The sequence below is a fragment of the Erythrolamprus reginae genome, chromosome Z (genome assembly GCF_031021105.1).
Source record: "Erythrolamprus reginae isolate rEryReg1 chromosome Z, rEryReg1.hap1, whole genome shotgun sequence".
NCBI lineage: Eukaryota > Metazoa > Chordata > Lepidosauria > Squamata > Dipsadidae > Erythrolamprus > Erythrolamprus reginae.
In genome coordinates, this window is record NC_091963.1 from 141,955,686 (window position 1) to 141,976,332 (window position 20,647).

The following is a 20,647-nucleotide window of genomic DNA, read 5'->3' on the forward strand; positions in this document are numbered from 1 at the left end:
CTCTGCAGCAGTTACTCCAAAGGGAAACTCCTTTGGAATTTCCATTCATCCTATGCCCAATAACCATTTGGCTCAGACTAGTTTCTCCTCAAGCTGCAACTCTGACAGGCACTCAGTCTCCTCTCAATCATAATGAGACTGGAGGGGGAGTGTTCAACCCAGCAGCTCCCATATGCTCAAGATTGCTGCCCTGGTTAGACATTCTTTGCTCAGCCCCCATGGTAGAATTGATCTCCGTGTTGGTTGATAAAGCAGATCTTGCTTAATTTCAGGCATGCCTACATTCAGAACCCAAGAAAGAAATCCCTCAATTTCATGTTTGTAGAGAAGAGGTACTTTTACTGAAATGATAGCAATAAAAAAAAAGCAAGATCTGAAACAAAAGGTAGACAAATTACATATAGAAAGTTTCCCCAAATCCCTCCCCCAAGAACTAGGTTGAATAGCCAAACATCATCCCATATGGTGTCGTGCGAGGCACACCTTCAGGTATTTTTGTCCATCTTCATTGTGAAGTGGTTCCAGTTTTAATGATCTTTAGTGAATAAATATGACAATATAGGAGTTTTTCTTACTGAAAAAAATATGGAATTATACTTATTCTTTCTTGCCTCTAATCAACTGCTTTTTATCATTCAGATCAGGCCTTAGTAGAATAAGAAAGCATTTGGGGAAAAAGATGCAGCCAAGTAACCCTGCACTGGAAGAGAGAATAGAAAAGATCTCTACTGCTACCATATATTTCCCCTTGGTACTCAGATATGTTGGAATAAATGATAACCAGACACTGCAAAAACACAACAGGCTAAAGGAGATAAACTTGGCCTCATTAAAACTGTCTGGTAAATGCCGTGCTTGGAAAGCCACACTGAAACCAACAATGGCAAGGAAAAGCAGGTAGATCAAGACACAGTAAAACATGACAGTAGAACCTTCATTACATCCCAAGATGATTTCATCTGCTACTAAGTTCATATCAGCATCTGAGTATGGGGGTGAGATTGCAAGCCATACAATGCAAATAACAACTTGAACGAGGAAACAGGAAACAACAATGTAATTATCTAATTGTTTGCCCAGCCATCTCTTCATCTTGGATCCTGGTACTGAAGCCATGAAAACTAAAATCACAATGATGGTTTTTGCCAATATACAAGAAATGGCTACTGAGAAGACAATCCCAAAAGCAGTTTGTCGCAAAAGGCAAGTCACCTTTTCAGGTTTTCCAATGAATAATAAACTGCAAAGGAATGATAGCACAAGGGAGATAAGAAGAAGGTAGGTGATGTTCCGGTTGTTGGCCTTGACTATGGGAGTGTCCTGGTATTTGATGAAGATCCCAAGCACCACAGTGGCAATGCAAGCAAAGGCAATTGCAGTAGCGGCCAAACTGCTCCCTAATGGGTCTTCATAAGACAGAAAAACTATCTGTTTTGGAAGACATGAGTCATGGTTGTTGTTTGGATATTGTCCTTCTGGACATGGTATGCAATCATCCATATCTGCAAAAAAAAAAAATGCTGTTACTACATGTAGAAGATTCTTCATAAATTGAGATACATTATTAACTGAAGTATAGTAGATGGTGCACCACTTCTTAATGTTTCAGTAGGAAATTGCCTGAGATTTATAAAGCTACTGGACAGACTGAAGGCACTAATAAACCACTTCTGTAATATGGTCAACTATAGATATATAAATTATATAGAAGAAATTATATAAATTAGAATGTATATGTAATGGGAGACAGCTAATATCGAAGCAAAAGGATTTAATTCAATTTAAATATAGCAACACATCCCATGTTTATTGAGGTAAAACTTTCATTCTAAAAACCAGTGGTTGCTCATAAGATCTATTCCTTTTTCACCAGAATTATTTGTATCTTTAGATGTTGATGCAGTAATTTAAATACAGTACGGCAGGCTAAGTCTGTCGATAGTCAGCAGTTCAATCCTGATAGGGCTCAAGATTGACTAAGCCTTCAATCCTTCCAAGGCCAATAAAATGAGTATCCAAAGCAGTGGTGGTTACTCTTGATTTGTCCTGGTTTTGCAAATTGGTAGTAATAGCGATTGGAGGCTCTGACCACCTACCTGGGATGCTTTTATGCATTTATTTGTTTGTTTGTTTGCTTGCTTGCTTGCTTGTTTGAACTTATAGGCTGCACTTCTCCAGGGCACTCAGGGCAGCTTACACAATAAAATCAATACAAAATATAAAATTATAAAATCCCAGCCATAAAACCCAAATATTAAAATCCCAAAATACCCTGCGCACGCCCTTTTCCATGGGCGTGCGCTCCCCATACCCCTGCCAGCCCGCGGGGGGGGGGGGGTCAGGGGCAGGGAGGTGCGGCAGTAGGAGGAAAGGGAGCCTCGGCCGCCCCTGCCTCCCCACGGTGCCTCCGGCCAAATGCTCCCCTGGCTTCTCGGCCCTGCCCCCCACCTGCCCGATCCACCCCCTCTCCTCCTCTGCCGCCTCCTGCCTTGGGGCGCGATCCGCCCCCTCTCCTCTGCTGCCACCTCCTGCCTTGGGGCGCGATCCTCCCCCTCTCCTCCTCTACCCATCTCCTGCCTTGGGGCGCGATCCGCCCCCTCTCCTCCGCTGCCACCTCCTGCCTTGGGGCGCGACTTCTCTCTCTTTCTCTCTCCCCCTCTCACAGCGGCTGCGGCTTCGGCTTCTCAGGACGAAAGTGCTCCCAGCCAGGGGGCTGCGAGAGAGGGCTTTCTCCATGGGCTTCAGGAATACCCGCCCCGCCCCTCTCGCAGCCCCTTCGCTGGGAGCCCTTTCGTCCCAGACTTCCAGCAAGGGGGCTGCAGTAGAGGCAGGGCAGGCGTTCCCTAAGCGCTCAGAAAAAGCGCTCTCTCAGCCCCCTCGCTGACAGAGAGAGAGGGAGAGAGAAAGTGAAAGAGAAAGAGAGAGAGAAAGGGGAGAGAGTTAGCAAGAGAGAGAAGAGAAAGAAAGCAAGAGAGATTTTCTATCATTCAGATCAGGCCTTAGTAGAATAAGAAAGCATTTGGGGAAAAAGATGCAGCCACTCTTTCTGAGTGAGAGAGAAAGAAAAAAGAAAACGAGAGAAAGGGAAAGAGAAAGTGAGAAAAAGAGAGAGAGAGCAAGAGGGGGAGAGAGAAAGAAAGAAAAATGACTCTTGATTTAAAGCATATGGTAAAAAGCACCCAAACAATAACAGAGAAAAAAAACCCCAGCGGTTGTGTGTGTGTGTGTGTGTGTGTGTGTGTGTGTGAACTCTTGAACCATTTCCAATAGCTCACCTCTAATTGGAAATGGTTCAAGAGTTCACACACACACACACACACACAAGGGGGGAGGAGACAGGGATGGAAAAAGAGAAGATAATAATAGTAATAGATTTTGGTTTTGTTTTATTATTAATTTCTTTTAATAAAAAAAGAAGGGAATTTTTTTCTTATTTATTTATTTATTTATTTAATTTATTTAATTTATTTATTTATTCTTCTATGCCGCCCAGTCCCAAAGGGACTGTCGCTCAGACACTATACTTTTCCGCCCACACCGAAAAAAAATTAGAGGGAACATTGATTTAAACCCATTAATCCAAAATTCATCCCAATCAGAATCATATTATTAGAGGGAGCAGAATGTAAATGCTAAACAGCCCCAGGCCTGTAAGCAAAGATTTTTTTAAAAAAACCTTTCAAAAGGCCAGGAGGGTGGGGGAAGTACAAATCTCTGGAGAGAGTTGATTCCAAAGGGTCACATAGAAGGCTCTTCCCCTAGGCCCCACCAGGCAACATTGCTTTGCTGATGGGACCTGGAGAAGGCTGACTCTCTGGGATCTGACTGGCCACTTGGATACATGAGGAAGGAGACAGTCCCATAAGTAGTCTTGTCCTAAACCATGTAGGGTATGTAATAATCAACACTTTAAATTGTGTTCAGAGACCAATTGGTAGCCAATGCAGCTCACAGAGTTATGGTGATACAGTGGTACCTCGACATACGAGTCTAATTTGTTCCAAACCCGAGCTCATATGTCGATCAACTCACATCTCGAACGAATGCCTTTAGACTTTGTTTTTCGTGCCGAGATAACTTGAAACAAGGAATTCTTGCGCCACCTAGTGGAAGCTCGTCTCGTATCCTGAATTTGAGCTCGGGTGTCAAACAGAAATTTTGCTCGCATCTTGGTTCGTAACTTGGAATACTCGCATGTGGAGCAGCTCGTATCTAGAGGTACTACTGTATATGGGCAGGGGTGGGCTGCTGCCTGGATGAGGGAGGGGACATAATGGAGTAGCAAAAATGGAGCTCCACCCCAGATCACCCAATCTGCACTGAAAGATGTTGAAAGAAAATGCAGGGCATCCTGCAAAAGCCATGCCCACAGTGTGGTAGTAAAAAAATTGGTAGCCCTTCATTGTACATGGGTATACCTTGGTAAACCCAAAACAGCTTGTGTTGCTGCATTTTGGACTAACTCCAAACATTCTTTAAATGTAGCCCCATAGAGAGCACATTGCAGTAATCGAGCCTCAATGTGACTGTGAGAGACTCCCTGTCCAAACTGGTGCACCAGGCAGTGCAAACTGGGCAAACATTCCCCTCGCCACAGCTGAGAGATGTTGTCCTAGCCTCAGCTTTGGGTCAAGAAGGATTCCCAAGTTGTATGCATAGAAGCATTGCTCACACATGCAAGTGTGCATGCTAACCGGTAGCAACAGATTTTAGAACCCACTACTGATCCAGAGGCAATAACACTCTCACTGACTCTAACTTTTCTGGAACTCTGCCAACTTAGAGTCATGACAGCCATGGAACTGACTCAAGTAGTTAAGAGTCTGACTCACAAGGGGGGACATGCACCTGGCATGGTATTCCTCTCGGAGAAACTGAGTAATGGTCTGAGACAAAGGGGCTAAGAAGTGTTGCCTTTGTCATTGTCAGACCATTTCTACTGCGGCTTGATTTCCTGGCTCCAAACCTCCCATTCAGGGAGGCGGAACCGACTAGGTGGTTCCACCCCAGATGCCTGATGGACACAGAGGACTTTCAGAGGGTGCTTGGGGTTTTAACAGCTTAACTCATCCATAGCTCGGCAGAGTCTCTCGCCGTGGCCTGGAATAGGGCTGTGATGGAGGCTCTTGAGCGAATTGCGCCGTTGCGACCTGTCTGTGGAACTAGACCCCGGAGGGCTTCTTGGTTTACTGAGGAGCTCCGGAAGTTCAAACGCTAGAAGAGACATCTAGGGAAGTGATGGAGGAAGAGTAAATCCGAATCCGACCAAACCCTTGTAAGAGCTCATATTAAGACTTACAAAGTGGTGCTCAAGGCGGTAAGATGCGCGTATCATGCCACCTTGATTGCATCAGCGGAATCCCACCTGGCCGCTCTGTTTAGGGTGACCTACTCCCTTCTGAACCAGGGGGGAGTTGGGGAGCCCTTGCAGAGCAGTACTGAGGAGTTTAACTCATTTTTCGCTGATAAAGTTGCTTAGATCCGGGCAGACCTCGACTCTGATTGGACATCCCCCATCTTCACAAATCACACCTCAAACTCTCTCAACGACCTAACCCAAGTAGACTTCACTATAGACCGTGTTGAAAAAGCAATCCGAGACCTTAAACCTTCACTATCAGTTGGACCAGATGGTCTTTGCACATACTTCCTAAAAAAACTTTCTTCAGCTTTAGCCGAACCACTAAGCATCATCTTTCAAAATTCCTTCAGGACCAGCACACTTCCTAAGCTGTGGTCGAAATCAGTAGTCATCCCCATCTTCAAAAAAGGAGACCCTTCTCTCGTTGACAACTACAGACCAATTTCGCTATGCTGCATCTCATGTAAAGTCATGGAATCAATTATAAATCAATCGGTCACCCTTTACTTAGAATCTAATAACCTACTCTCTAACAAACAATTTGGATTCAGAAATAAATTATCCTGCAACCTTCAACTACTTCACTGCAAAAACATATGGACTACCCACCTAGATCAAGGAAAATCCATTGATGCAATTTATATTGACTTTTGCAAAGCCTTTGATTCAGTGGTCCATGACTAACTACTCCTAAAACTCAAATCCTATGGCATCTCAGGATTCCTCCACAGCTGGATTACTGCATTCCTGTCAAACAGGCAACAAGTTGTCAAAATTGGAAGCGCCATTTCCACCCCTGTCCCAGTTAAAAGTGGTGTTCCCCAAGGTAGCGTACTAGGTCCTAATCTATTCATTCTCTACATCAACGACCTCTGCGATCATATCACAAGCAACTGTGTTCTTTTCGCCAACGATGTAAAACTTTTCAACACCACGGACAACACATCTACTCTCCAAAAAGACCTTGACTTTGTCTCACATTGGTCTAACACATGGCAACTTCAAATATCAACCAGCAAATGTTCTACCCTCCACATCGGTAAAAAGAATCATATATAAACTGAATAAACAAAATCTCACAGCCAACTCCCACTGAGTAAATGACTTTGGAATACTAGTATCAAATGATCTAAGTGCCAAAGCCCACTGCAACAATATCGCCAAAAAGGCTTCTAGAGTTTTAACCTGATCCTACGCAGCTTCTGCTCTGGCAATCTCACGCTACTCACCACAGCCTACAAAACTTTTGCCAAACCCATCCTTGAATACAGTTCATCTGTCTGGAACCCATACCACATCTTGGACATCAACACCCTTGAAAATGTCCAAAGATACTTCACCAGAAGAGCCCTTCACTCCTCCACTCGAAACAGAATACCCTACGAAAGCAGACTATCAATCCTAGGTCTAGAAAGCTTAGAACTATGTCGCCAAAACACGATCTAAGTATTGCCCACAAGATCATGTGCTGCAACGTTCTACCTGTCAATGACTACTTCAGCTTCAATTGCAACAACACAAGAGCACGCAACAGATTCAAACTTAATATTAACCGCTCCAAACTTGACTGTAAAAAATATGACTTCAGCAACCAAGTTGTTGAAGCGTGGAACTCATTACCTGACTCAGTAGTGTCAACCCCTAACCCCCAACATTTTCCCCTTAAACTATCCATGATTGACCTCTCCAGGTTCCTTAGAGGTCAGTAAGGGGCGTGCATAAGTGCACCAGTGTGCCTTCCATCCCCTGTCCAATTGTCTCTCCTTATCTCATTTATCTTTTCTTCCTTTCAAATATGTTCACCTATATTTTTTTATATCTTTTCTTTTATTCTTTTCTTTATTTATATTATTACATATCTATTCTCTTCAATGTGTATTATGTATTGGACAAAATAAATAAATAAATAAATAATAAATAAAAATAATGTCTTACCTTTCTCTCTTGCCACCTTCGTTTCTGGACATGCAAAGCACTTATAGCAGCAAAATGGCTTTCCTTCAATTTCTCTCCTACTTGAACCTGAATCACAATGGTCATTGCACATGGAACGTGGTATTTTCTGTAAATAGAGATTCATAAAATGAGGACTCAATCTGGTATTTTAAAAAATTATTTATTTATTTATTTATTTATTCATTCTTTCATTCATTCATTCATTCATTCATTCAATTTCTATGCTGCCCTTCTCCTGAGACTCAGGGTTGCTTACAACAAAGGTAATATAAACATATTAGAAATCTAAATGAAACTACAATCTAAAAAAATATCCAGTGTTAAACAAACACATTCATGCATCATTCATTGTATATTCATTCCTTAGCCAGGGCAAAACATTAAAATTTCAGTGGCTCCAAGCCTGCCAGCAGAGGTGAGTCTTCAAAGTTTTATGAAAGACAGGAAGATTGGGGCAGTGTGAATCTCTTAGGGGAGCTCGTTCCATAGGACCAGAGCCACAGAGAAGGCTCTTCCCTAGGCTCCACCAGATGACATTGTCTAGCTGATGGGACCTGGGGAAGGCTAACTATGACGATATACTATGACCATGTTGGCCTTTCAAATAAAGTTCACCCAAAGGAATAAAAAATATTCTTTCAACCAGAGTGTATACATCTATGGAATAATTCCATGGCTTTAATTTAATTTTAATTAATTAATTAATGCATTCATTCATCTCTTTCATTCATTAAAAGATATGAAGGTTTAATGTACATATTAGTGTTTACTTTTAAGTACTTTTGGTTACCGTATAATTGTCTCTTTCTCCTTTTAATTATTTCAGCTTTCTTATATATTCTAGGAAAAGGAAGATGAATTTTACCAAAGTAATACTTGATTGGCAACTATTCCTATAACAAAGGTAGTGGATCAAATCCAAATACTATAAGTTGAGCAAGTAAGCCCTTAAACTATATTTAATATTTAAATCAAATAAACTTCCAATATCATAAACCACAAACATTTTTACCACCCCCTGGTCATCTGGGCCATTTCACCAGTGCTTCTGAAAATCAAAAAAGGTATCAAGCAAAGATGCATGCTGAACTTTCTGTTTTTTTAAAATTTCCTGATAGTTAGAACAATTAATCAATGGAACAACTTGCCTCTTTAAATTGTTGTGGGTGCTCTAACACTGAGGGTTTTAAAGAAGAGGTTGGTTAGCCACTTGTGTGAAATATTATAGGGTCTCTTGCTTGGACTAGAAGACCTTCAAGATGCCTTCCTTCCAACTCTATTATTCTGTGCTCTAGTCTCCATTTGTCTAGAATGGTATTAAAGGTCACAATTATCAGGCATCTAATTAAGCACAAATCTAAACAGTACATTCCAATTCAAAATATAAGTCAACAATTTTTGAATATTCAAAATGTAAATTATTAAACTATCTCCAGATCTGTACAAAATGTTCAATTACTACAATGCTCTCTACATGGGGCTGCCTTTGAAGAGTGTTCAGAGACTGCAAATTGTGCAAAATGCAGCTGTGCAAGCTATTGTGGGGCTTCCAAGATCTGCCCACATTTCAACATCACTCTGTGAGCTGCACTGGTCTCTGGGCACAATTCAAAATGCTGGTTATGACCTACGAAGCCCAACATGGGTTTGGACCTGATTACCTACAGGACCTTCTCCTGCCTCATGCACGCCCGTGACTGGTTAGGTCCCACAAAGTTGGCCTTCTCCAGACAATGTCATCTGGCAGAGCCTAGGGGAAGAGCCTTCTCTGTGGTAGCTCCATCCCTCTGGAACCAACTCCTTCCTTGTCTTTCGTAAAGCTCTGAAGGGGCCAGGAGAGAAAAGATTGTCTCCGGCCGCTGTTGCAGATAATTGAATTGAATGAATGGGAATTACTGCACATGAGGTTTTTTTACGATTTTATAAATAATTGTTTTTAAGAATTATTGAATTTCTTCATACATGTTGTACATTATGTTGCACATGGCCCTGACTCGCTTCAAGGAGGGCGGCACAGAAGTCTAACAAACAAACAAGCAAACAAGCAAGCAAGCAAACAAGCAAACAAACAAACAATAAAATATGCACCTGGTAAAATCTTGTGGGCCATTTAATAGAATCATCATCAATGCTGAGCGGTTTAGAAGTGGAAGGGTCTGGGTCTATCCATCCAACTTTGACTTTAGTGAATGTGTTATTTGGATATGTGACCCAGCTGAAAATATCAAATCCAGCAATTAAATGTCCCTTGTTATCAAAGGAAATATTTTCACCAGCACTATTTTCAAAGAAAGTACTTCTTATGAATCTATGGAACTAATTATGGAAAAAGTAGAGAGAAAATGACGACATGATACAGTTTTCACAGTTAAAAACCCTGGATAATGGTCTAGGAAAAAAATGCATTGCTGCAGTGATTGATATTAAACATGTAAAATATGCTAATAGCACTTATTTCAATTCAAAGAAGGAGAAGAAGAATAACTAGAAGGAGAGGGAGAAGGAGAAAATGGAGAAGGAGAAGACATTTTCAGTGAGCTATTGTGGCAGTATGGTAATATTAACAAAAAAGGCTGAGGTGCCATATGATAATCTAAGAAGATAATTACATAAAGTTAAGGAAACAAATAGAGAAGAAACATAGAAACATAGAAGATAGATGGCAGAAAAAGACCTCATGGTCCATCTAGTCTGCCTTATACTATTTCCTGTATTTTATCTTAGGATGGATATACGTTTATCCCAGGCATGTTTAAATTCAGTTACTGTGGGTTTACCAACCACGTCTGCCAGACGTTTTTTCCAAGAATCTACTATTCTTTCAGTAAAATAATATTTTCTCATGTTGCTTCTGATCTTTTCCCCAACTTACCTCAGATTGTGCCCCCTGGTTCTTGTGTTCACTTTCCTATTAAAAACACTTCCCTCCTGAACCTTATTTAACCCTTTAACATATTTAAATGTTTCGATCATGTCCCCCCTTTCTCTTCTATCCTCCAGACTATACAGATTGAGTTCAATAAGTCTTTCCTGATAAGTTTTATGCTTAAGACCTTCCACCATTATTGTAGCCCGTCTTTGGACCGGTTCAATTTTGTCAATATCTTTTTGTAGGTGAGGTCTCCAGAACTGAACACAGTATTCCAAATGTGGTCTCACCAGCGCTCTATATAGTGGGATCACAATTTCCCTCTTCCTGCTTGTTTTACCTCTAGCTATGCAGCCAAGTATTCTACTTGCTTTTCCTACTGCCTGACCACACTGTTCACCCATTTTGAGACTGCCACAAATCACTACCCCTAAATCTTTCTCTTCTGAAGTTTTTGCTAACACAGAACTGCCAATAAAATACTCAGATTGAGGATTCCTTTTCCCCAAGTGCATTATTTTACATTTGGAAACATTAAACTGCAGTTTCCATTGCTCTGACCATTTATCTAGTAAAGCTAAATCATTTGCCATATTACAGATGCCTCCAGGAATATCAATCCTATTGCACACTTTAGACTGATCGGCAAATAAGCAAATCTTCCCTACCAAACCTTCCCCTATGTCACTCACAAAGAAGGATTTGGATAAATGGAAAAAACTTCATCTATCATTGATGGGCAGAATTGTGTTGGTTAAAATGAACATATTACCTTGTTTACTCTTATTTTTGACAATTCCAATAAAAATAGAGAAAACCTCTTTTAAAGAGATTAATATAATGATCTCAAAGTTTGTTTGGCAAAAAAAAAGAGAGTGATAATAAATTTAAAATTGCTTCAAGATGCTAGGACTAGAGGGGGATTTGGACTGCTGAATTGGGAGATTTATTACCATGCAGCAGTATTGATATGGATGAGAGAATGGATTTTATTAAGAAAAATACTATGAAGGATGTGAAACTAAAGGAATATAATTAGTTAGTAATATATTATCAGTTTGTTTAATATAAAATTTATTAGAACTAAAACCATTTAAGGGAAGGTTCAGAGGGAGAGAGAGGAAGTAGGTATAGAGAGGTAGAGGTGAGGTAGAGAGAGGAAGGAAGGAAGGATGGAGAACGGGTATGAAAGGCAGGTGGGAGAAATGGAGAGAGTAGGAGGAGAGTGAGGAAAAGAAATATAAACAGGCTGATAACTTATAAATATAGAGATGTTGACATGAGTATAAAAGAGACTAGCTAGAAAGTGGTAATAAGATATGTTATGGATATGTGTGTATGGTATTTGCTTTGATATATGTATGAAGATGAAGACATTAAAATAAAAATTTAAAATAATAATAAAAAAGAAATTCTGAGGTGACACATTTGAATAAGAAGGTATCTATACCTATGTATGATTGTAAGTATGTTTATGGATTCTGTGTGTTTTAACTGTTCAAATAAAGCCTTTTATTAAAAAAATAAAAAATGAATAAGTAGGTATCTTTAGTCCAGATTAATCTATTGTCTTTTTTTCTTTAAAAAACCATACTACTGATTTTTATTTTATTTATTTGTTTACCATTTTTATTATCTGTGCAAACAACTCAAGGAGGTGAACAAATCCAACACACTTTTTTCCTATTTTTTTCCACAACAATGTTGTGAGGTGAGGTGAGTTGAGAGAAAAAGAGAGAGAGAGACCCCAAGGTGGTTAAGGTGGGACTTGAACTCATGGTCTTTTGCTTTCTGGTCTGGTGCCTTAATCACTAGACCAAACTGGCTTTACTCCCTCAAATTGATGTGAGGCAAATTTTGTAGTAATGCACCTACACATTGTATAGAAGATTAGCAGTAGGGGAAAATGCATTTGAAGCTCTATTTCTTTATGCTAATATTAAAAACATACACAAATAGGGGGAAAACCCTCAAAAATTATTTAGAAGAAAGAAATATTGACTGAAATTCTTCTACATTGTTCTGCAAAATACCTGCCATGGTTCCTGATTTAATCGATCTTTTGCTCTCTCTTTCACCTTTGCTCTCTCTTTTGTCTTGGATGAAGTTATTTCTTGCAAAGCATGAGCCATAATGTACACTGCATTGTAGATGCTGTAACTGTGACCAGACATGCTTGTATCAAAGAGGGTCACAGGTAAATTTTCCAACTTTTCCTCACCAGTGCAGATATTTTTCTCTTCCATAGGGGAATTTGAGAAATCACAATCAAATGCGTCTTTCCACAAGACTCTAATAAAGTTGTCTCTATTTTCTGAAACAGGATTTCTTTTTTGCAGAAAGTTCTGGAATCCTCTAGGATAATTTGTGTGGATTGCAAAGGACAGAGCTCCATGGAGGCAATGTATGTCCCAATCTCTTAGAAAACCAGGAGAAGCAAAATACATCTGGGCTGTCATGATCCACACTCGACTCTCAATGGCTATATCAGAAAATTGTGCAAAGTGGAAAATAGATCTTAAGACACTAATAGTGTGTAGTTCACCTTGTATAATAACAGTATTGGCAGTACTTCCTGTGACAACACGTGAAGTTGAAAACCATTCCATCGCTGCTTCAGCTACAGCACCTGAAAAGGACATTTTTGGCATGGTTTCTAAGAAGTCCACACAGATACCATGCTGAGAATAAATGGGAAGTATATTCTGCTTAAATATTTCTCCATTGTCATCGTTATATGCAACTACACCAATCCAGGTCCATTTGAAATGCAGCAGCAAATCTAGGATTCCCATATATTGATGGGTCCCATTTGGGAACATCTGGTGGAAGAAACCTTCTTTGGTTTTGTCTTCTATTATTGGAGATGACCCATAAATTATCTTAGGATGGAAAAGCATGGAAGAAGGTGATTCATTATTACAATCAATCTTATGATAAGTTCATTTGAAAGGTTAGGCATTGGAAAAAGGTTCTCCATTCACCTTTATTTTGCTCTGTCCTTCACATTGGCAAAAAGAATCAGAACACCAAATATAAACTGAATAAACAAGACCTTACAAACAACCCTCACTCTGTAAAAGAGCTTGGAATACTCATATCAAATAACCTAAATGCCAAAGCCCAATGCAACAACATCACCAAAAAGGCTTCAAGAGTTGTTAACCTAATCCTACATAGTTTCTGCTCTGACAATCTCACACTACTAACCAAAGCTTACAAAACTTTTGCCAGATCCATTCTTGAATACAACTCATCAGTCTGGAACCCACACAACATCTCGGACATAAGCACCCTAGAAAATGTCCAAATATACTTTACCAAAAGAGTCATTCACTCCTTCACTCGCAACAGAATACCCTATGAAACTAGACTTACAAGCCTGGGTCTAGAAAGCTTAGAACTACATCACCTAAAACCTGATCTAAGCATAGCCCATAAAATCATATGCTACAACGTCCTGTCAATGACTACTTCAGCTTTAACCTCAACAACACAGGAGCATACAACAGATTCAAACTCAATGTAAACTGCTCCAAACTCGACTGCAAAAAGTACGACTTAATTAAGTAATCAAGTGGTCAAAGCATGGAATTCACTACCAGACTCTGTAGTGCCATCTCCTAACCCACAAAATTTTACCCTTAGACTGTCCTCTGTTGACCTCTCCAGATTCTTAAGAGGTCAGTAAGGGGCGTGCATAAGTGTGCCAGCGTGCTTTCCTTCCCCTGTCCTATTGTCTCTTTATGTTTTACTAGCATAATGTATATGAATACTATTATTTCTAATGTTTTTTTTCCTAATATTTTATTCATGTATATTAATATGATTATATCTTCATATACCCACATTATGTACTAGACAAAACAAACAAACAAACAAACAAACAAAGGAGTGTAAAAGCAAACATTCTATCTATAAATATCTTTCCTCAATATTAGTATTACAGCAAACTGAGCCCAAGGGCAGGGTCAAGCATGTCATCAGTTTCAAGCCAGTTCATACTCACAAGAGATCTAAATCCAGCCCACCTTGAATCTTGATGACTTTTATCAATCACCAATTTGATTTGCTCTTAGTTGTTCTGATTTTTTCAGAGAGTGAGTTAGCACGTAATAAGCCTATGGTCATTTGAACTATCTTACTTTCTGATTCATCTAAGTATGGCAAAGAAATACTACAATTTTCAAAGTCCTTCAATTAAGGCTGTTAAGCACATGAATTCCTGGGATATCAGCATGGTTTGACACAGTGAGTGATAAGTAGATACATAATGAGTTTATAATAGGAATAGTTTCACCTGCAAACACAGATTAAACATTCACCAAGTTGGTTTTTCAGAAAAGAAAAAGAGTCATGCATCTTTAAAATCAGATATCAATTTTCTGGCGTGCATATTTAAGATCATATTTAAATGTAAGGAATGCAATTCTTCCTGTAGGTATTTCAATGCTTACAACTTACTTGTGGTACTTTGTAAGTACTCAGGATATTTGTCATGTGCAGACAGACTTCAGAATTGGGTCCTCCAATGACTCCCAAAATGTTATTGTGAATATCACATTTATAGTTGGGGATGAATTTGTCCTTTGTAGATAGTAATTCCATTGAGGCAAGATATGTCCATCTTGCAAAGAAATGGCTGTTTAAAATATGGAAGCCAAAACTAATATTGGGTAGGATTTGGGCATTCTCATTGATTTCCTTCACAGCAAATGCCAAGGCAAGGATATGCTGGTAATTATGAGTAAACATCCTGTATTTTTAAAAAATAGTTTCAGGTTAAATCTCTTTTTTAGATGGAAATTTTCAATCTACTTAAATAGACTGCTATTTTAAAAAAGTTGATCTATGACATACAAAGAACTTCAAGTCAACTGCATATAACACATTTTGGAACTTGTGAAGTTATATTCACACATAAAACTAATGAATTATTCTTATAGTTTCAGAAACCAGTTTGAAGCATACTGTATTATATTTAGGGATATTACTGAAACACGAAAATGTTAAGAGCTATTGCAAGATCTTTCTTGTCTTATTTATATATTTACAATATTTGATATCTACCCATATCATTCATTTTATTTACTGCTAAATATCTATACAACCTATCTCATTGTGGTGATGCTAGGCAAAAAATAAAATGTAATCTATTTTTTCAATATAAATTTATGTGAAGTAGGGCATTATTGTATTCTTGCATTTTATATCTTTACATTCCTGTAGGTGATTCTATCTCTGAGAATCTTGAGAACCACTCTAGCAAAGTTTAAGAAATGAAAATGAAAACAAAAGCATTTACATGATTTGAGACTCTGGAGTGCAAGGAAGACCAACCAAGATGATTAAAAACTTGTAGACTATAACTTATGAAGAATGGTTGCAAGATTTGAGCATATGATGGTAATTTTCCAATATTTGAGAGTCTGCCACAAAGAGGAAGGGATCAACTTACTTTCCAAATAACCAAATGGCAGGACAAGAAACAATGGATGGAAACTAATCAAGTAGAGAATGCAACCTGGATTTGTTTGTTTGTTTATTTGTTTGTCAAACAAGTATAGGATAGTAGTTTGTATAAACATAAAATAAGTAAAAAGTAATGATTTAAAAAGGGACAATAGAACAGTAGGACAGGGATGATAGACACAATAGTGCGCTTATGCACGCCCCTTACAGACCTCTTAGAAATGGGGAGAGGACAACTGTAGACAATCTAAGGTTAAAGTTTTTGGGGTTGTGGAAGAAATCACAGAATCAGGTAGTGCATTTCAAGCATTGAGCACTCTATTGCTGAAGTCGTATTTTCTGCAGTCAAGTTTACTTTTAGTTAATTAAGATAAAACTTCCTAACAGTGAGTACAATAAACCAGTGGAATAGCTTCCTTCAGAAGTTGTGGGTGCTTCATCACTGGAGGTTTTTAGGACAAAACTGAACACTCACTTGTCTGAAATGGTGTAGGGTCTCCTGCTTAGGGGGTTTAACTAGAAGACCTCCAAGGTCCTTTTAAGCTCTATTCTGATTGATTGATTTGCATGAAATGTTGAAAAGATTCCCTATAATGTTTTCCCTTATTTTTTTTTTTCTTATTTTTTTTGTCCCCACATTGTAGATTTAGGTGAACTCTATAAATAGCATGAATAACTAGAGCACTTTATTGGAATTCTTTATATGATTGGAATTTGTCTTTGATGCATATGCTCTCAGTATACATAAAAAGAAAAGATACATTTCTCAAGAATCATAAGGTACAACACTTAATGGTAGTCTTAGCATACAAATAAGTAATCAAATCATACCAGGAAACAATCAATATACATCATAAGGATAGAAGCAACATGTTATAGTCCTAACAGTCATAAGTGGGAGAAGATGGTGAGAGGAACAATGAGGTTAAAAGTATTAGTCAAAATAACATGTTATAATGTATTAAACCTAAGCTACTTACACAAGGTCATCAAAACCTTCCTCAGAAGGTGGTTTTTGAAAGCTGATTGGACTTGAAAAAATGTATATCTGAGAGAAAATGCCTGCAATGATGAAGTCGCCGGGCTCATAATACTTATGGAGAATAAAGAGAGGTTTACCAACAGGACAATTATCAGTGGAAACCTTACTTAAGGCATGAGACATAGTCTGTATACCAATCATTAGGGCCACAAAAAATGTCACTTTGTCTGAAAAATTTCCTGCTTTCTTCCAAAGTGTTTGTTCCTTCATAGACATTTGAATACTACTGAGTTAAGAGGCAAAACCATCTAAAGCCAGAGCTATCTAATATTTTCTATCAATGACCATAGGTATAAATGCCTTAATGTCATTAGCTTCAATTCTGAGTGAGATGATGAAGCATTAGTATAGTTAAATATCTTCCTTTCACAAGGGAATGTTTTCAGCTATGCTAGGAAGAGACAGCATTAAACACAGTTATTTCATAATTATGACCTGATGGAGAACTAATGACCAGCTTGGAATTCCAGGTTCACTATAACGTTCTCAGAGGTCGAGCCATTAATATTTCTCACAGTTCAGCTGCTCTCTTACTTTCTGAACATAAGAGGAACACCAGGTGTATAATATCCCTTATGGGGGAAAAAGAAACAATAACTGAATAAAACTTTTGAAAGAGCCAGGAAAAGAATTATCCACCCACCCACCCACCCACCCATTCATTCATTCATTTCCATTTTTCCTTGACAGTTGCTAGTTTTGGGCAATTTTCAATTTTCGTATACAGTGATCCCTCAAGTTTCGCGATCTCGATCTTCGCGAAACGCTATATCGCGATTTTTCAGAAAATATTAATTAAAAAATACTCCACTCTTCTCTCTCTCTCTTTCTTCCTCTCTCTCACTCTCTTCCTTCCTTTCTCATCTCTTTCTTTCTTTCCTTCTCTCTCTTTCTCTATCTCTCCCCCTCTTGCTCTCCCTCTTTTTCTCACTTTCCCTCTCTCATGCACTGAGCGGCGGGGAGGCGGGCAGGCAGGCGGCGGACAAGCGGTGGCCAGACAAGCGGTGGCCGGACAAGTGGCGGGCGGACAAGCGGCGGCTGGACAAGCGGCGGCCGGACAAGCGGCGGCCGGACAAGCGGCGGACAAGCGGCGGACAAGCGGCGGACAAGCGGCGGACAAGCGGCGGACAAGCAGCGGACAAGCGGCGGACAAGCGGCGGACAAGCGGCGGACAAGCGGCGGACAAGCGGCAGACTAGTGGCGTCCGGACAAGCAGTGGCCAGACAAGCGGCGGACAAGCGGCGGACAAGCGGCGAGCGGACAAGCGGCAGGCGGACAAGCGGCGGGCGGACAAGCGGCGGGCGGACAAGCGGCGGGCGGACAAGCGGCGGGCAGACAAGCGGCGGCCGGACAAGCGGCGGCCGGACAAGCGGCGGCCGGACAAGCGGCGGCCGGACAAGCGGCGGCTGGACAAGTGGCGGCCGGACAAGCGGCGGCTGGACAAGCGGCGGCCGGACAAGTGGCGGCCGGACAAGCAGCGGGCACGGCAGCAGCAAGGAGCCAAAGATCGGGGTTTCCCCTTTGCGTGGGTGGCGGGGAAACCCCGATCTTCGGCTCCTCGCTGCTGCGGCGCTGCCGAGCAGATCAGCTGCTGGGCGGCGGAAGGAACCTTCCCTGGGCCAGGTGCGGAAGTAAAAACACCATCTGCGCATGCGCGGCCATGAAAAAAGGGCACGCATGCGCAGATGGTGTTTTTACTTCCGCACCACTATATTGCGAAAAATCGAGTATCGCGAGGGGTCTTGGAACGTAACCCTCACGATACTCGAGGGATCACTGTATTTTAGAATCTCAAGTGCACCATAAACATAGGTACTTCATGAATTATATTGCCTCAAGACCTCTGCAGTTTTTTATGTATAGCTGAACATTTGGGGAACTATTTAATTGGTTTCATAAAGAGAAATGGACCCAAATTTTTGGGATGACTTCTGCGAATGGAATAGAATAGTGTGCATGGAATTGCTTGCTTAATTTGATCCCTCGGCAGATTTTCATAACATAGATATAAGTAAGTAAGTAAGTAAGTAAGTAAGTAAGTAAGTAAGTAAGTACATAAGTATGTACATATGTACATATGTATTATACAGTGATAGCTCTACTTAAGAACTGAATTCATTCCATGACCAGGTTCTTAAGTAGAAAAGTTTGTAAGTAGAACCAAGTAGAAGAGCAGAAGGATAGTCGCTGCTGAAGGAAAAAGGTGAGGTGAGGGGAATAAAAAAACCCAAAATGTTAAGGCTTAAAAAGAAGAGGGACTCTGAGGTTGCAAGGAGGAGCACGTGCCTCCCATAGAAACATAGAAGACTGACGACAGAAAAAGACTTCATGGTCCATCTAGTCTGCCCTTATACTATTTCCTGTATTTTATCTTAGGATGGATACATGTTTATTCCAGGCACGTTTAAATTCAGTTACTGTGGATTTACCAACCATGTCTGCTGGAAGTTTGTTCCAAGGATCTACTACTCTTTCAGTAAAATAATATTTTCTCACATTACTTCTAATCTGTCTCCTAACTAACCTCAGATTGTGCCTCCTTGTTCTTGTGTTCACTTTCCTATTAAAAACACTTCCCTCCTGGACCTTATTTAACCCTTTAACATATTAAAATGTTTCAATCATGTTCCCCCTTTTCCTTCTGTCCTCCAGACTATACAGATTGAGTTCATTAAGTCTTTCCTGATACGTTTTATGCTTAAGACCTCCCACCATTCCTGTAGCCTGTTTTTGGACCCATTCAATTTTGTCTATATCTTTTTGTAGATGAGGTCTCCAGAACTGAACACAGTATTCCAAATGTGGTCTCACCAGCACTCTATACAAGAGGATCACAATCTTCCTCTTCCATTATATCGGGGAGGTCTTCAGTCTTTTCCTCTTTTAGATTTTGAAATCGGAGGTAGTGGTTAGCTTTCTCCATTTCTAGCTGAATTACCGTACTTTCTAGATCCCTATTTGCCTGGACTAGTTTATCGTTTATTTCTTCCATGCGTTTATGATCTTGTTTTAGTCTGTCTTCTAATTCCTGAATTTTTTGTTCGTGTTTAAGAATCTGATGTTGACAAACTTCATGTTTATTATCCAGTCATATCATTTCTTACTTCTCCAATTTCCTTTTTGACATCATCATGATTTTTTGTCATCAGGTCCTGCATTTGTAACAACAGTGCTACACCAACCATCAGTACCTCCATGGCCCCACAGCACCTTCATGGCCTCATAGACCTTTCACTGGGGATTAGTCTCTGCACATTTGTTGCTTCCTATGTGTACACTGAGAGGGAACATCCAACTGTGCCGGTGCTGAGGCATTGTGGTCCAGCCCTTTGTTGTTTCTAGGGCCATCCCATGGGCCAGATCTAACCACATTGTGGGCATGTCATTGAGTTTGACATGTCTACTGTAAGAAATTGAACACCAAGGCAATCAGCCACAAAGATATTTTTCCCACCATGTTATATCACTCTGTTAAATAATTAATTCCCAAAACATATGCCCTGGGATGTCAAGCCACCTAATATGGTGATATTACCTATCATATTTCTCATCTATCCCATTACCTATTTCCTTAAATTCTTATGACTCTAACTTGCAATTGTATCTCATGGTTTATTGCTTTAGTATCCTATGACTATCACTGAGTGTTGTATCTATGATTTATGATCATTGTAAGTCATGCTGATTATGACTACCACTTGTTGCTTGTGTGTACACTGAGAACTGCATTGGAGACAAATTCCTTGTGTGGAGACAAATTCCTTGTGTGGCCAATCACATTTGTCCAATAAAAAATTCTACCTTACATCTTCTTCTTTGTACTCAGAAGATATTTTGCTAAAGCAATCAGTAGTAAGAGGGTCTCCATGAGTTGCAATGACTTCATTCTGAACTAGTTTTAGTTTCTGAATAATCTTCAGTGAATGTATCATTCATTGAATAATCA

At 39.9% G+C, this 20,647-nt stretch overlaps 1 protein-coding gene across 1 annotated transcript; it reads right to left on the bottom strand.

Annotated features, from left to right (window-relative positions):
• Positions 1-597: 597 nt before the first annotated feature.
• LOC139154239 (vomeronasal type-2 receptor 26-like) lies at positions 598-20,633 on the bottom strand. Its single transcript, XM_070728666.1, has 7 exons — positions 20,508-20,633; positions 19,526-19,756; positions 16,640-16,752; positions 14,652-14,943; positions 12,221-13,069; positions 7,298-7,424; positions 598-1,502 (listed from the first exon to the last, which is right to left on the bottom strand). The coding sequence occupies exons 1-7, from the start codon at positions 20,631-20,633 to the stop codon at positions 598-600; spliced, it is 2,643 nt and encodes an 880-aa protein (XP_070584767.1).
• Between the last annotated feature and the right edge of the window lie 14 nt (positions 20,634-20,647).

What these genes read in the sequence shown, in the direction of transcription:
- LOC139154239 (XM_070728666.1), bottom strand. Translation starts at nt 20,633, where the DNA reads ATGATACATTCACTGAAGATTATTCAGAAACTAAAACTAGTTCAGAAT. An exon ending in AGGAAGATTGTGATCCTCTT is followed by an intron (nt 16,753 to 19,525) that starts GTATAGAGTGCT and finishes ATTCTCCATAAG; the next exon opens with TATTATGAGCCCGGCGACTT. An exon ending in GTACTTACAAAGTACCACAA is followed by an intron (nt 13,070 to 14,651) that starts GTAAGTTGTAAG and finishes TTCCATCCTAAG; the next exon opens with ATAATTTATGGGTCATCTCC.